The sequence below is a fragment of the Notothenia rossii genome (genome assembly GCF_949606895.1).
Source record: "Notothenia rossii genome assembly, chromosome: 10".
Taxonomy (NCBI): domain Eukaryota; kingdom Metazoa; phylum Chordata; class Actinopteri; order Perciformes; family Nototheniidae; genus Notothenia; species Notothenia rossii.
The window spans coordinates 58,920,237-58,937,539 of record NC_136908.1 but is presented as its reverse complement, the minus strand read 5'-3'; the positions used below and the strand labels follow the sequence as shown (position 1 = coordinate 58,937,539).

At 39.0% G+C, this 17,303-nt stretch overlaps 1 protein-coding gene across 1 annotated transcript in view; it reads left to right on the top strand.

The window, feature by feature from the left end:
* gsap (gamma-secretase activating protein) overlaps positions 1-17,303 on the top strand; it is a 43,110-nt gene that overhangs the window by 13,993 nt on the left and 11,814 nt on the right. Inside the window, exons 18-25 of the mRNA XM_079654170.1 lie at positions 1,468-1,537; positions 5,804-5,883; positions 6,173-6,253; positions 6,626-6,748; positions 8,257-8,312; positions 9,994-10,025; positions 12,757-12,818; positions 15,644-15,739. Coding sequence (XP_079510296.1) covers positions 1,468-1,537; positions 5,804-5,883; positions 6,173-6,253; positions 6,626-6,748; positions 8,257-8,312; positions 9,994-10,025; positions 12,757-12,818; positions 15,644-15,739 — 600 coding nt within the window. The remainder of the gene's footprint in view (positions 1-1,467; positions 1,538-5,803; positions 5,884-6,172; positions 6,254-6,625; positions 6,749-8,256; positions 8,313-9,993; positions 10,026-12,756; positions 12,819-15,643; positions 15,740-17,303) is intronic.

Genomic DNA, 17,303 nt, shown 5'->3' with positions numbered 1-17,303 from the left:
GTGTGTCGTTGTGTCCCTGAGACACTTCACCCCAAATTGCTCCTGTGGGGATTGCCCACAGTATTGAGTATGTAGTCGCTTTGGATAAAAGCGTCTAACAAATAGCATGTAATTTAATGTAAGCAGAAAGGTGGATATTTCCATCATCTATTCTTTTAAAAGCCAAACGATAAACTAATTGTATTTAAAACTACTACAGTGAACGATTATAAAGGCTGCATAAAAAAATTAACTGGACTGTGTGACACCCCAAAATAATATAATATGGCTTCTTCAACATAAAGAAAAATTGAAATATTCTGGTATATGGAAATGTTTCCTAAGTATATTGGACTGTATTATTGTAATATGTAGGATGACATTATATATAACCCATCTTTTATTTTATTTTTGTCATACCTGTGTCATTTACGTTTATTATTGATTTCTATACGTTTTGTTTTTCATATTCTCATGTTGAATTTCTTGGATTTGAGACCTTCTACATGTTGGGACCCCTTGTTAAAGAAACTGCTCATCAGTTCATGAAAGTTAATTGTAACATTCTGGCTTTCTAAAATGGTCTCGTTAAGCTTTTTTGTCTCTACCGTCTAACGTCACTTCTGGTTCCAAAAAACAAGTAGAAGATCGTGAAATGGCCAAACTCAGCGTCTCCAAACGTTACCCCACAAACCAATGGGTGAGGTCACACTGACCTAATTACAGTACCTCAATAATACACTAAACAATGTGTAGATAAAACACTACTCCTGTACTGAACACTACATTATTTGGTTCCTCAGCAACATCCATGTATTGTTATTTACGTTCTCAGTGTTATTATTGATTTGATTTCTATGCGTTTTGTTTTTCATATTCTCATGTTGAATTTCTTGGATTTGAGACCTTCTACATGTTGGGACCCCTTGTTAACCCTTAGATGCACGAGTGACTGGACCCTACACTCTGTAGTGGGTCAAAAAGGACCCGTATTAGAATAATGTGTGTTTTTATACAATTTTTGTCAATTTGGTTAAGAAAAATCACTTGTATAATATTTTGGTTCACACTAGAAATATTTTATATTTAATTTTTCACTATTTATCATTTTAGAAAAAATATATATATTTTGAAAAAAAAACGTTTTTGACCCACTTATGGAAGCTTGGGGTAGTAATACAAAAACTACAATTTCTTAAAATCTATAAAATGTAAATTACAAATTTCAATGGCATGATATCCAAAACATGTTTTTTAAGGAATAGCTGGAATATGAAATGATAAAAAAAAGAAAACCTCCTCACCGGGTCAAAAAAGACCCACTTATGCATCTAAGGGTTAAAGAAACTGTTCATCTAAATTGGAGTACTAATGGATGTAACGGGGAATGTGAGAAAATAACTAATAAAGAATACGACACAAAAACGACGACAGTATATTCTGCATCTCCCACTCATTGACGCCCGTCTCCTGTGTGTCTCCCTCCAGATCACCGAGTGGCTCTTTGACAACGTGAACACCTTCGACTCCTTTGATCAGATCCAAGAGTTCATTCTAGGTCAGTGGCAGCCGAAGCATCTGGGACACAAATCTGCTCGGGTTCCACTTCTTCTTTTCTCACTGCTCTCTTGCTCTTTTTATGTCTCCTTCTGCTTGTGGTTACCAGGCTGCTTACATCTCATCTACACAAAACTGGAGTCCGTTTGACTATGTTTCTTTTGCAAACTTGTGCCAGAGTTGCAATTAGAGACCTTGGGAGAAAAAATATGATTCAGTCCCGGAGCAGAAACACATTTCAATGCAGTGTTGGCACGTCACAAAGTACATTTACTCAAGAGCTGCACTTAAGTACAACTTACAGGTACTTTTCATTTTGTGCTTTTCTCAACTATATTTTGGAAGCACATTTGGTTGACAGCTTTAGTTCATAGTGACTTTGCAGGTTCATATTTTTCATTTCCTTCGTTCACTAATGAATAATGTACTATCATGAATTAAGATTGCTGGCAGTAAAAAAAAAAGGCATTACCAGCTGTGGCATTTAAATAATGAACACATTAATGCGTCATTAATTACAATCCGATAGTATTCAGATATATCACTCCGAAAACGGCCATTCTGCATATTGATTACTTTTAGTTTAGCTACTTTAATTTCTTTTTGGATGCTCATACTTTTGCACATTTACTGGGATGCAGGTGTATTTCTACACTGTGGTATTCATACTTTTACTTACTTAAATTCTACACTACTTATTCCACCTCTGTTCAAATGCCCCATGATGTCTGCTTGAAGAGAATATAAGAGTACATGAAATTAATTTCACATTAACGAAAAAGCCCATCACATTATATATACTGTAGGAGCACCTTGCTGAAGACATTAGCATATTATTCAAGCTGCTATAAGTACTAGGTCTAATACACAGAGGTCCTATTAATACAAGGGTTACTGTATATGAAGACAATTATGTTGGCCTCATAAATAAAACATAAGAAGCCTGTGCTCACTAATATATCACAGTGAGCGTGGTGGGATTTAGTGGGTAAGAAAACTGACAAAAGCCTTTTTCTCAAGCAGTGAATAATATAATGAGTTACATTGTTCAACACAGAATAGAAAGACCAATGTCTCCATAAAACATCCTGCAATATCTCTAATACATGAATAACATAGGATCTTTATTAGCTAGTCAACAGAAGGTTTAATATTGATATAATCTTAAAGGCAGTAATCCACACAATATTTATGCATCAACGTAAATATCGCTTCAATCCCAAGGAGAGCGCACACCACCGATCTGAATGTTCAAGCTCTGTTTAACTACCGACAAACGATATCCTTCCTGTCAACAATCGGCCTGCTGTGTGAATAACATCAGCCGTATTGACTGCTTAATCCTGAGGCTAAAATTAGGAGAGCAGCCACAAATCCTCCACACTAAACTATAGTGGATCTGGATCGGTCTGTCTCACAAACAAAAAAAAGATTTGCACACACAAAGTCTTTGTTTCGCTAAAGGCGGCTGATTCCCGTCTTGAATAGACACAGACATTCTCTAAACTGGAGCAAAGTACGGTTGAAAATGGAAATCTTGCCTCGAAATATAAAGTACTCTGCACTTTATAAAACCTATTAAGTTCTGTCAAACTAAATTCATTATGACATTTTGAAAGGAAAGGTCAGAGTTCCAGACGGACAACACTCAAAGTGATTGATAATCTTAAATGTGACATCAGGCCGAGGTTGCACTTTATTTTAAAGATCCCCTCCACTCAATCATGTGTTTTCCTTGTGGTAATAATACCCTATTATGGCAGAATCTTTATTACAGTGTATTTCTGGCATATTCATTAAGGTCACATGGTAAGCTATATGATGTGTGTTACTGAGTTGGGTCACACACAGTTAGAGAGACAATGGTCGTTTTGAATTATCAATAGATATTCATTTTAAGTGAGCTGACACCGAGGTTAGAGAAAGTTCAGAGAAGGCCTCAGGTTATAAAAACAGTTAACCTTTGTTAGTTGACTACTCCTAAAGCAGAGGTGTCAAACTCAATTTCATAACGGGCCACATCAGCATTATGGTTACACTCAAAGGGCCGGTTGTAACTTTAAGATTATATAAACATACATATATAAATATTTAATATAATAATGTATTATATTACTTTATTGCCTCTGCATTGGATTGTTATCGGATAGGGTAAACACTTCATAAATAACTACGTCTGAAAGCAGAAGTCTAGGGCAAATAAGTGCAAGTCTCTTCAGTGAGAATGTCACAAAATTATTTTAAAAGAAAAGCGAAATTCTGGAAAAAAAAGTGACATTTAAATTTTAAAAAAGTGACATTTTGAAAAAAAAGTAACAATAAAAAAAAAAGTCAAATTTAAGATGCATTGTGGGACATGTAGTTTATGGACATTGTGCATCTGTAAATCGGCATGTAACCGTATAATAAACATATTATATTCTTTGCAAGTTCTTATGGGGCCACATAAAATGAAGTCGTGGGCCGGATTTGGCCCCCGGGCCTTGAGTTTGACACCCCTGTCCTAAAGGATGTCATGAGATAAGTAAACTTTCGAAATCTGGAACATACAAGTATAGCATTCTGGGTGGGAGCATTGCTGTAGGACTGCTTGAGAGTACAGGTAATGTTTTCCTCGTTATTATTGATTGTTGTACAACGAAATAATAATTGATCAACTATATCTGTGTTTGTGTTTTATTGATTCCTCTCTGTTTCATTTTTTCCTGTTGTGAGTGCCAAATTGCCACAACAACCGCCTAAAATGTCTGACCTTGACTATACTCGCTTGTATTTTTGCAAAGAGTCTCTAGAGAGCTACCGAGTTTATATTAGCATAGTGGCGGCAAACATTCTGGATGTAAACCGGACCCTGGAGCAAAAACATTCCTATCGACCCATGATCCTTGCAAGCGAACAAGCTAACAAACAACCTTTAAAAGATGTTAACAACAGACTCCTTGTATGAGTCAGATATGTATGGATGACTGTGTTGTTTTCCATCTGATAAAGACCAGAAATGGTGTCTTTTTAATCAAATGACAATTGCTTTTCCTGTTTCATACTACGAAAAAGTAATCTAGCTCGACCCTTTTTACCTCCTGGTTATATGGCCCAATTAATATGTGCTATACAGTAGTGTTCCTTAGACCAGTGGTTCTCAACTCGTAGGTCGCGACCCAAAAGTCGGTCGCAGACCTGTTTCAAGTGGGTCGCAGATGTGAGTAAAAAAAAAAAAAAAATCTTTTATTTTTTTTTTTAAGTCAAACTTTTATTTTGAAGGCCGATTTTCTAACGCTGTGCATGCAGTCGGCGTTGGACTGGAAGTACCGGAGACCATAAACGGTTTCGAAAACTTCTGTCTCGTAGTGTTTTTTCGAGTCTTCTGGCCAATCAGAATCAAGATTGTTGCCGGAAGTCCCCACGGATAATAACTTAGCGGTAGAACTATTCTTTATACATCCATGGGTACAACTTCAGATACAAATGAACACGTAATGAAATATGACCCCCGGTTTGATGATTGACAGGTCACAGAACAATGGGGGCTATCTGCCCTTACCCACAATTTAAAGTAAGTCACACAGATCTCCTCTTTACTGTTCTCTCTGTGTGGAGCAGCAAGTTCAGCTGTCAGAACAAAGTGAAAAACAAACAATGACATAAAATATTATTAAAATGTCGGGTAGTAATAGATTAATTTATTTTCTTCTCAGAGTGTACCAGCATGCGTAGTTTATATGTTAGTATTTCTAAAAGTCTCCTGGAGGAGAATCCCTCCAAACTTTTTCTGGGGTTGGGTTTTCAGCATGTGTGCTTTTTTATACAGTTCATCTTTGAATCCATCATCTCATTAAATCTTTTTTAAAAGCATACTTTAGTTCTGTGAAGGGATATAAGCCCTGTACTTCACTTTAATTAATATTGTATGCTGAAAAGCGTATATTACATCACGATTTTTTGTTGAATAGATTTGAGTGGTTCAAAATGTTGGGTGGCGATTTATTGACAAAGAAAAATGTGGGTCCCGAGGCTAGACCAGTTGAGAACCACTGCCTTAGACCTTACACTGTGATGATAGCTTATGTAGCCTAGCTTTTACAAATAAAAATGGATTCTAAAATGAGGCATAAGTCACCTGTTTGCCGTTGGCCAGTGGGCAAAATTGGAAACATCGGCCCGTCATATCCAGAACTCAAAAGGCATCCATGCCTCTAATAAAGTAAATCAATCTGTGCTTGTTAAATGAATTCAGACTGTACTCTCTCTGTTCCTCACTGTCACACAGCATCTTTATACAGAATAAGCTATGAGAAGTCTCTCAGCCTGGATAAAGTCCTGCCCTACTCCTCTGTGCTCGACAAGAAGGTACCACACACACACACACACACACACACACACACACACACACACACACACACACACACACACACACACACACACACGCACACGCACACACACTATTTTACAATTGAGAATGCGCATAAAAATAAAAGGCAGCCATATGTGTGTGTATGAATGCAGTATGAGGACACAATTTGAATTCTGTTTTCTTTCTTTGTGCCTTAACACACACACACACACACACACACACACACACACACACACACACACACACACACACACACACACACACACGCACACTTGTGTTTTCTAGGAGGTGCCAGCATGTCTGTTGGAGGTCCCTGGTGTGTTGTGTACCACTGAGCAGCATATTGAACCCGTGTTCAAAGGCAAGGTAGCAACCTCCATTTTTTAAATCACATTCATTATTTTTAAAACTGCTTGTAAGTATTCTTGAACAATATATACGACTGTTGAGTTTTTAGTTACAGCATATACCCTATTTCCAGGAACCAGATCATAAAACTTGCATTAAGGTTGCTGATTAAATGTGTGTTTGTCACATGACTGTAGGTGCATGTGTTACGCAATGCTGGGAAATAACTTCATTCTAACATTTAGAATACGTGTGTGTGTGTCTCTCTCTCTCTCTCTCTCTCTCTGTCTGTCTGTCTGTCTGTCTGTCTGTCTGTGTGTCTGTGTGTCTGTGTGTCTGTGTGTCTCTGTGTGTCCCTGTGTGTCTCTGTGTGTCTCTGTGTGTGTGCAGGCCAGAATTCTCCAGGGTTTCTGGTCAGAGCTGCAGTGGAACACGGAGAGGACACAATATCTGGATGCTGATCCCAATCCCAGATACAGAACCTCACACATACAAGCCGACTGGGATAAACTGGTGAGTGTGTGTGTGTGTCTCATGCATATGAATGACCAATTGATTATTTGTTAAAGGGGCCCTATAATGCTTTTTGGGGTTTTCCCTTTCTTGTGTGTTTTGTAGATATCCCACTATGTTATGTGGGTGGAATAAGAGCCTTGTGTGTTGTCGGGTGTTCATCAAGGATCAAACAATGCACAAAACCTATTTTTGATACGTTTAAATCCAAAGAAATATATTTGTTTAGGATACATTTTGTCATTTGCTTTTTTAAAGGGCAACATTTTTATTTGAGTCCACTTCAGTTTTGGGGTTTTCTAAAGTATGATAATCCAAACGATGTTTTAATTTGGGAATTTAGTTGCATTGGTACAGATGAGAATAATCTTTGAGCTTTTAAACCGGCTCTATTTCCCTTTCCTGTATTGTGTTATAAGTATCTGAGGTGCTGCAGCACAGGCAGTATAAGAAAAATAAAGAGCTTTTTGAAACATTAAAGCATGGAGACACGTCACAGAAGAGGCAGAAAATACACAAATGGGCCCACACTGTTGCCCATAAAGTTGTAATAAAACATTTTGTACCTCTTCTCATGAAATGATTGTGTGTGTAAATAGGAATAAAAAGAGGAATGTGTCTGAAAACGAATTTCCTCCAACTTTATGGGCATCGGTGTATTTAAACTTACACCAAGGATGTGTCTTCGTGTGTCAGCACACCTTGTCTTTACTGAACAATGAGAGGATATTCTCCGCTAGGGCTGCACGATATTGAAAAATACTGACATTGCGATATTCTTTTCCCCTGCGATATATATTGCGTTTTTTTTAACTATATTTAACCGGATGAAGGATTTTAGTCACGGACGTTAACCGGTTGACTCATCAAACCTTAAGTCATGATCTAACATGTCATGATAATGCATGTTGCTTACCCTCAAATAAGGGGGTTCATCTGTGAATGTAGAAGAGTGGTGTCTAGAAGGGATCCAAGAGATTAGACGTATTACATTAAACTATAGGAAGCTTCATTATTACATTAGGGAATTAACATACGTGACCAAATAGGTAATTTAACTTTTTATTCCACAATTAAAACCTTTTTTGTGCAAATAGCAGCAAAGCAGTGGACATCTTTTAAACAATATTATACAAATTAAATTAAGAACAGCTATACACCAGCTCCTTTATGCCGTGTTGAACCTTTCTCTTATGGTGGAACACCGGCAAAGGCATCTGAAACAGTTGTTTGCTGTGCATGCAGACTCAGAGCCTGCATGTCACTCCACTCAAGTACCCCTGACATGAGAGCCGCGCAAGTTTTCCTTTTGTAGCAAGCAGCAAAATAATTGTAACATGACGTGTTTGAGTTAATTTACCTACTTAATATCGAACGCCCTAAAAAAAAAAAATCGCACGTCCCTGCAATGTGAATATCGCGCATGCGCATATCGCGGTTATCGCCATGACACGGTATATCATTCAGCCCTATTCTCCGCCCTCCCATGATGCTCCTTCTTGTTTCAGAGGGCCGAGAGGAGACCTTCCGGCCACATGAACCACATCGAGGAGAACACCAAGAAGTAAGTCTGCCTCCCACTGGAGCTTTGTTAAAAAGTACATCACTGTATAGACACACAGTCCTAAAACTGGAGAGAAGGAACGCATGACTGCAGCTCTGCACTGCGTTTAAGTGTTTGTCTCAAAATTGGGTTTGGAAAAGTACTTAACTTGTGCACTATCAGGAACAGTAGAACTGTTACTCAAGTTCAGCTACCCTTGAAAGTTGCATTGATTTTCCCAACATAGGTTCTAAAGCTGAATGTGAAAAATACATTGAGCTGTACCGTCCTTAAAAAACCATCCCAGTGTTATTACTGTTAACCCTAAAAGGTCTGGAACCAACAATGCGTTACTTTGTTCAAAATGTAATCTCAATCATCACCTATGACCCATTCGTGTGTTGTGCTGTCTGTATCTGAAGAAACCCCGCTCCATGCCTTCATTTTCTAACTTTCTGTGTTCAGGAAATGTCCAGGCTTAAACACATTTTATATAAAACAATAAGTTGAGCCTTTCTTCTCAGAGTGGTGCAGGAATGCGTCCTAGAAGCTGGTCATGAGTTAGCATTTTAGCACAAAGTCAATTTGGGTTATTTGTTAGAGGCCTGAAATAAGGTCTGTGGTTATTACATGATTAAGTAATGTTAACGTTTTGTTCTGCGATATAAATGTTACAACCACATAGATCATTTCTGAATCCATACCTCTTAAAAAACGGTTGTATCAAGCTGAAAATAATTCTGCATAAAACTGCAAATACGTTGACTTGAACATGAACTCATACGCGTGCGAATATGTGTGAATATGTGTGAATATGTGCAGCAGCAGTCTGTGGAATTGACTCAGAATAAAACATGTTCATTATGAAGAAGGAGCAGAGCAGCAGTGGCTCATTGATTTGTTTGCACAGAGGAATAGGATCCTTCTGGCTTTGGCTACAGACAACACATGTTAGTAGAATCCATTCAACACTGGTTTGGGGGATTTCATGGTTTATTCATTGTGTCTGAATGATGAAGTTGTTTCTCAGCTTGCATTCGTTCTGAGGTATAAACAATCAGTGGAAGAATAAAACATAGTGGTATATATTAAATATGTGAAGCGGGTTTAAAAAGTACTTTAGGGTGTTTGAAAATAAACAAACCTATACATACAAAAAACTGAAAATATTTACAGTGAAAGATATATCTATATATACAGAGTGTCTCGATTGAATTCACGATATGAATACACAGAATTGATGTCAGTGTACATGACAGGCCGACCTACAACTGACAAAATGTAAACATATGTAAATATCTACAAAATCTCCCCGAACATTAAAAGTTCTCACAATTATTATATGATATTATATGACGTTTCACTTGCAAGAAACCGTGTGTAGCTTGTTATTAGGTTGCTCTGTGAATATTAAACAGTTTATGATCAAGTGATGATGGACCCCTGATGTCGTACCTGCCTCGAATTAAATTCTACTACCGATCAAACCGAAAAGCCTTTTTGCTTCATAATTACCTTCTCTTCCTCCAGGCCGAACTCAGCACCTGCTTACTCACTTTTTTTACTCTTGATATATTTTTGCTGTGGAGTGCAGCAGCGAGCCTGAGTCCGCCTCAGCTTACAGCGCAGAAAGTAAGACTCTTATTTTAATGCTGGCTGGAGGGATTGTTTTCACACAAAGCTTTTTCTCCTTGTTTTGTAGAGTTCTATCGATGGTGGACACCTGGTGTCTTGGTAAGACGCATGAGCACACTGAAACACACACATAAATCCATAAATGCAACACACACACACACACACACACACACACACACACACACACACACACACACACACACACACACACACACACACACACACACACACAGGAACACACACACACACACACACACACACACACACACACACACACACACACACACACACAGGAACACACACACACAGGAACACACACACACACACACACACACACACACACACACACACACACACACACACACAAGAACACACACACACACACACACACACACACACACACACACACACACACACACACACACACACACACACACACACACACACAGGAACACACACACACACACACACACACACACACACACACACACACACACACACACAGAGGAACACACACATACACACACACACATACACATACACACACACACACACACACACACACACACACACACACACACACACACACACACACACACACACACACACACACACACACACACACAAGAACACACACAGGAACACACACACACAAGAACACACACCCACCCACCCACCCACCCACACACACACACACACACACACACACACACACACACACACACACACACACACACACACACACACACAGGAACACACACACACACACACGCACACAGGAACACGCACACGCACACGCACACACACACACACACACACACACACACAATGCAGCAGGGAGTGTCGATAGCATAAACAACAAAACCTTGAATATAATGGAGCTCAAAACTGTGTGTGAGTGTGTTTGTGTCATCGTCTGAAGTTGCATTCTTCACGCTCGCTGGAGAATTCGGCTAAACAGAACCACCACACTCATTTATCTTGGAGGGAGGTCGAGGGGGAAAAGGGAAGGGGATAAGAAAAGGGAAAATAGAGCGAAATATATATTTTTTTAAGAGGAGAGAATGCTACAAGTACGATATAACAGTGGGGATTGTATTACCTCCTCCACGTACCTTTCTCTCAGGACTCCAGTGCAGATGTTTTGTCTCAGCCTCGACACACACCCTCACCTCACTTAATCCTCACGGATGATGTCATACACCTCCCTCAGATTCACTTGTTAAACAAACACTAATTGTAATCACTCCTCAAATAACACTTATTCCCAGATAATAGCAGTCATGAAAGAATCTGCCTTATTTATCACTCTGCAGTAAATCATTGTTCGGCTTTTTGTTGGAGCAAATGCATTGAACTTCCACCTGCTCCCTCCCAATAAGAATCAGCTCTGTGTGTAACATATTGAATACACAGTTTATAACTTTGAATTTACGACAGGAAGCCAATCAGGCAGCTCTCTGTGCCCTGGGAGTGAATATTTGTTTTATTATTACACTGTAACATCAAAAGCAGTGGCGACGAGCCGTGACTTTTATACCTAGGCCCTCTGAACCCCACCCCTTCCCTCGAGTTATTACGTCACAGCGTATACTTCAGCGGAATATCAAAACAACGGCCCGGGGTGCAAAACGCATCAATGAAAGCAACCCTCTACCACACAAAACAACACCTGTAAATAACCCTATTTGTGTTCTTTGAAATTGAAAAGGATATTGCATTGTGTTTGTTACTTTCGTTGCAGTTGTATGTCTTAAGTGTAATTTGGCATGCTATTATTTTGAAGGCGAGTTAACGCCGTTGACAGGAAGTTGTTGTTGCTATGGAAACAAGAAAAGTTTCACAGCGGGCGGAACTTGTCATAAAGTCCGCGATAATAACACCCACCCATTTAGAGGGAAGATATGATTGGTCAATTGTACTGTCATTTGACATTACTCTCTCGTTCAGTTACTATAGCTGGGCCCTCTGTGAATTCATAGCTGGACCTCTCTTCACAGTAAATCGCAGAGACGAACTTCTTTCATTTAACCCTTCACATTCCAACAGAAACTGAATGGGCAGATTCGAAGGAAATGTCTTTGGAAATGTTATTTTAAATACAATTAAATCAAGTTATTTCAGTAAAACTAATGAAAAATATAACTAAAAAAATATATTGTGTGTTAGGGCTGCTCAATTAATCGTATTTTAATCACGATTACGATTATGGCTTGCAACGATTACGAAAACAACGTAATCGAAATAAAACGATAATTTTTTTATTATTATTATTTTTTTTTATTTAAAGTTCATACTTAAAGTTCACGGCGTTCAGTGGAAATGAAAATGGGAATTAGGAAAAAAAAGGGGAAGCGAGGACTGTACATTTCCATAAAGTAAACAAAAGAAAGGTCTTGTTTTCAGGTGTCTTATCAAGACTCTCATTTGCTCAGCGTGTGTGTGTGTGTGTGTGTGTGTGTGTGTGTGTGTGTGTGTGTGTGTGTGTGTGTGTGTGTGTGTGTGTGTGTGTGTGTGTGTGTGTGTGTGTGTGTGTGTGTGTGTGTGTGTGTGTGTGTGTGTGTGTGTGTGTGTGCTTGAAATTCTGGAGCACGGTCCACTTTTGTGTGACCGACATAAAAACACTGACACAGCAGGATTGTGCCCCCCCTCCCCCCAAGCTCTGGGAAGTATTTAAAAAGTGTATTAAATGTATTTATCTTAGCTATGAACGAGTCAGAGTTTGTTTAATAACGTACACCTGAGGCTACCTGTAGTTTTCGTCTACATTCAGCATCAATGGCTCTTTAAAGCCTCTCTAATGTGCTCACTGCTGCTGGGTCTCTTCCAGATAAGAAGCTGGTGCCACTGTTCCAGGAGGAGGACCATCAACACAGGGCGCTCATTGGCCTGGTAAGAGAAACAGTACACGGTTATATCTGCAACACACTCTCTGCTAACGTGATATTTGTCCTGGCTTTGGCTGGACATTTAATTCAAGAAAAAAACCTACGACCAAAAGTCCAAAACCTAAAGATATTAAATGTTGCAAAACACAAAAAAGCGGCTAACTTTTGGATTTAATAAACAAGCAAACATAATTTAGTAATTTTGCAAAAAATCTTCTTAAACGATGAATTCATCGCCATACATTTTGGGGGATTAGTGTGCATTTTTTACCGATTCATGCACACATTGAAATGAGAAAAAACGATATTAAAGTGGACATCTTATTCTCATTTGATATTTGTATTTAGTGCCTGTATTTTGAGGGGGGGAGTATGTGGGAAAGAAACCCCCCCTGGAGGGAACTTTGGGATTTTCGCCTTTGCAGACCATTTACATGCATTAAAACCTATTACACGTTACAGGAAAGGGAAACCCCCCAAAAAGCACAATAGGGCCTCTTTAAAGCTGGTTTCTATGGCAGTGTGATATACAACATCATGATGTCATTTTCCATTGTGGATTGTTAACCTGCAACCATAAATAAAACCTGATTTAGAGCTTTAAAAAACAAACAAACAAACATATATACTTGAATACTGTTTGACAAACTGGTCGTTTGCTTGTGCCACAAACCTGAAACCCAGAGAACAGCTGTACAAGAGAGCTAAGAGGTTTTTGACAGAAAGCCAAATTCATACCACCTCTGTACCATCCTAGAAAAACACAATTTCTTGAGTATTGACAATTTAAAGTCTTTTAAAAGTATGTGTTTTTTTTATAAATGTTTACATGGACTGCCCCCCCTCCCTAAGGGGAATTCATCCACAAAAAAGACACTGGACGCTGCACTAGGTCAGAAACCAGAGGAGACTGTGAGGTCCACCCTAGACGGACCACTTTTAGACAAAATGTCCTCTCCATTAAAGGCAGCTCATTTGTGGAATAGCCTCCCAACTGAGATACGGAATAGTCCCACTCTCAATAGCTTCAAAGGTCAACTCAAAGAATGGTTGAGAAACAATAAGACGTGTAATCACCGCACTTTAACACAGGGGTATCTCCTCTTGCACTTCATGCATCTCTTGTATCATCTCTTGCACTTAATATGTCGTTGCTGCTATAGTGTGCTGCCATGTGGTAAATACTTGTGTGTGCTGCTCTTGCTCTTTTACATATCATGTATTTATTTGTTGCTATGTTTACAAATGTCATGTTCTTATACAGTATGTTGTATGTCAGGGACTACGGATGGAAATGAGCTCAAAGCTAAAATCCGGCACATTTACACTTGAAGCATTATTTGTCTAAAGTGTTCATTAATGTGCATTGTCCCTTTTCAAATAAACGATGAAATGAAATGAAAAATATGCTTTGACATTTGTAAAAGTGAAAACCCTTTCCTTTTCTAAAGGGAGAATGACAAATGCAGGCGGATAAAGAAATGGATTTATTTTATTGCCGTTGTTGTGGAAGAGCTTGAGTGGCCAGATCAGAGCCCTGACCTCAGCCCCGCCCATCCCTCATCCTCTGAGAGGGATCAGAGCACTGACTTTGAGCCAGAGCTCTGACATCAGGGACGGATGGTAGAGATGGGGAAGTAGAAACCAACTCATTCATACAACTCAGTCATTCGATTTGGGTTTAATCACCCCAAATGATGGATGCATTGAAGTGGAGCTGGATAAGGTACTAAATAGTCAGTTTATTACAGTAGAAGGTGGTCTGCACTCTCCAAGTGTTGAGAAGCAGACAGCTGTACAAGCACAGAAGCAAAACAAATGCCTATATAAAACACTACAGGAAAGGAAAACCCCAAAAAGCATAATAAGGCCTCTTTAACTTGCATGTTTTAGGAAAGTAAGTTAATTAAATGAACCATTCAGTTAAATAAATAGTCATTCGTAGTTAGTTGTGACAACATATGCACTTATTCTAAAAGTCCTTTTAACCTTCAGAAAAAGACTGTAGTTGACGTCCAACACAGCACATTGTCTCTTTTGAAATACAGATCCAACTTTGACGCCCTTTTTGTCTCCGTTTGAATAATGATGTCTTTCCCTCGCAGCAAAGGAGGATTGATAGTGAGGCCCCTCCTCAGATGCACTGAGTCTCCCAGATTGTTGACATCCCCTGGAGGGTTTTCCCTCTAACATGGGTTGATATATAGACCGCTAACGACCCATAGTGAAATGCTGACAGCCAATCATTTCCCCCCGTAGTCATCTTTAAGGTGAAACTCGCTGTTACGCTTCAGATGAGTCGACACTTCAGAGAAAAGGGCTATCTTAAGGTCCCTGTCCTGCCTTTTTTTTCATCCCGTTTGATAGACAATTTCATATCCTGCAGTTTTCACCGAGCTCAGCACTAAGGAGCAGATAGCTTCAGTTTAATGGAGTTCAGGCTAGATGCTAGCAGTCTCCAAGCTGTTCTTAAAATGACTTCCAGTTTATCTATCCTTTTAATCTCCTTCCTTCCTTCCTTCCTTCCTTCATTCTCTTCCTCACTCCCTTTTCCTCCCGGAGAGCTATGAACTGTTTTTTAGATCTTCCCTCATCTGCTGCACTTTTCCACCTCTTCCCCTCTCTCTCCTCTCCGTCGTTAAATCAATTTTGGGACGCAGTAGTCGAGGGAAAAGTCGAGCTGAACTCAATTTGACCCTGCTGAGCGTGCAGTAAAGTGTTCCTAAAATACACACACACAAAGTTTTACCCCAAGCTACACACACACACACACTTGCATCCAAAGGAAAAAAATCAGTGTATGTATTTCTTTATTGCTTTGCGTTGCAGACGGTTGACAAGCTTCGAGAGCATCTCAACAGACACCTGCCTCGACTGGGGAAGAAGAAGATTGACTCGCTGGTTGTCAACTATGTGGCCAAACTGGTGGGTACACAGTGTGTGTGTGTGTGTGTGTGTGTGTGTGTGTGTGTGTGTGTGTGTGTGTGTGTGTGTGTGTGTGTGTGTGTGTGTGTGTGTTCAGTATTGCTGTGTATACTCTGTGAACCCTCCTGTAATTGAAAAGGAACATCGTTCTCCACGTTATGTTTCTTTAATGTCCGCCCTTACTCTTTTTGGGGAAGGTTAAGTGACTCTCACAGTGAGGATGGCTCGGTGGAAGCTGCAGAGTTTTCCACTTTAGTTAAACCCTCTGACAGAGCGCACAGATGAATGTGTGCTCTTCAAATCAGAGAGGATGCTGGGAGCCATCAGGTCTCCTTTTCAGTCCTTAAAACAAACATCGGCTCTGCGCTCAAGTGTCCTCAACCACACTCCACTTTGTGGGAGCACAAAGCTTTATAAAGTCTAAAAACAATTAGATGTTAATGAAGAAGTATTCAGCTGCTTTATGAGTACAAGTACCAATACATTATTTTCAAATATTCCATTACCAAAATCTTAGTTACGGCACAAAAGTATTATCAGCTAAATGTACTTGAAGTATAAAAAGTCAAAGTAATCATAGTGCAGAAAAATGGCCTTTATTTGTGTATAATATTTATATATGACATTTCTAGATAATACTGTTATGTAATTTTACATAAAACTGTTGTAGACAAACAACGTTCTGATTGTCTTTTTATAAAATATTTAAATAATTTGACTTTAAGATATAGGCCACTAGTTTAATTTTTAAAGATTATTCTTGTTAAGAGTAGCTAAATTAGTTTATTTCCCTTTTGAATGTACTGGAGTAGAAGTACAAAGTAGCATTACATGGAAATGCAGTACATTACTACATGTACTTAGTTAATTTAAACCTCTGGTTATTTATTTGGTTAAGTTGTGTCTTCACTTATCCAGTAATTTTCAAATCTAGAGATATTTCTATCAAGTTAACGCCTTGTTTCAGTCGGAGCAAGTGATTTTGTCGTATCCTTTTACACATGCATCAGTGTTGTGGTTGTCTACAAGAAACTGTCATAGATTTTTTTTTTTTATCAAAATGTAAGCTGCATTTTTACAATAGAGGCGAAGTCCCGCCCTTCTACTTCCGCCCCATGGGATCTTATTTAGGAAAAATTATGTATTGAAGTCAATGGGGAGAAAAGGATTACCTTTTGATCCCGTTTGAATTGTGCCGCGAATTACACATATGATATTTGTCAATTTAAAAGATAATTTCCAAGTCAAAAAGTCACAGTTTGTCGTAAAACTGTTGAAATATAAGACTATGAAAAATAACAACTAGAAAGACTACAAATCCCAGAGTCACGTAAGTGATGTCATTAACGTTACACATTACACTCGTGTTACTCACCGAAACCTTGTCCCCCGGTCCCGCATGCTGGCCCTTACGGAACCGACTAACTCCCCTTGCGTGTATGAACAGCTCTCAACGTGACCAGACTTGGAGTGATTTTCACCTCTTTTAATACTTTTCACCTCATTCTGAAAGAAAGAAGTGAAATGTGCCAACGTGACGGCCATCTTGGTGTGTGGTGCGAGA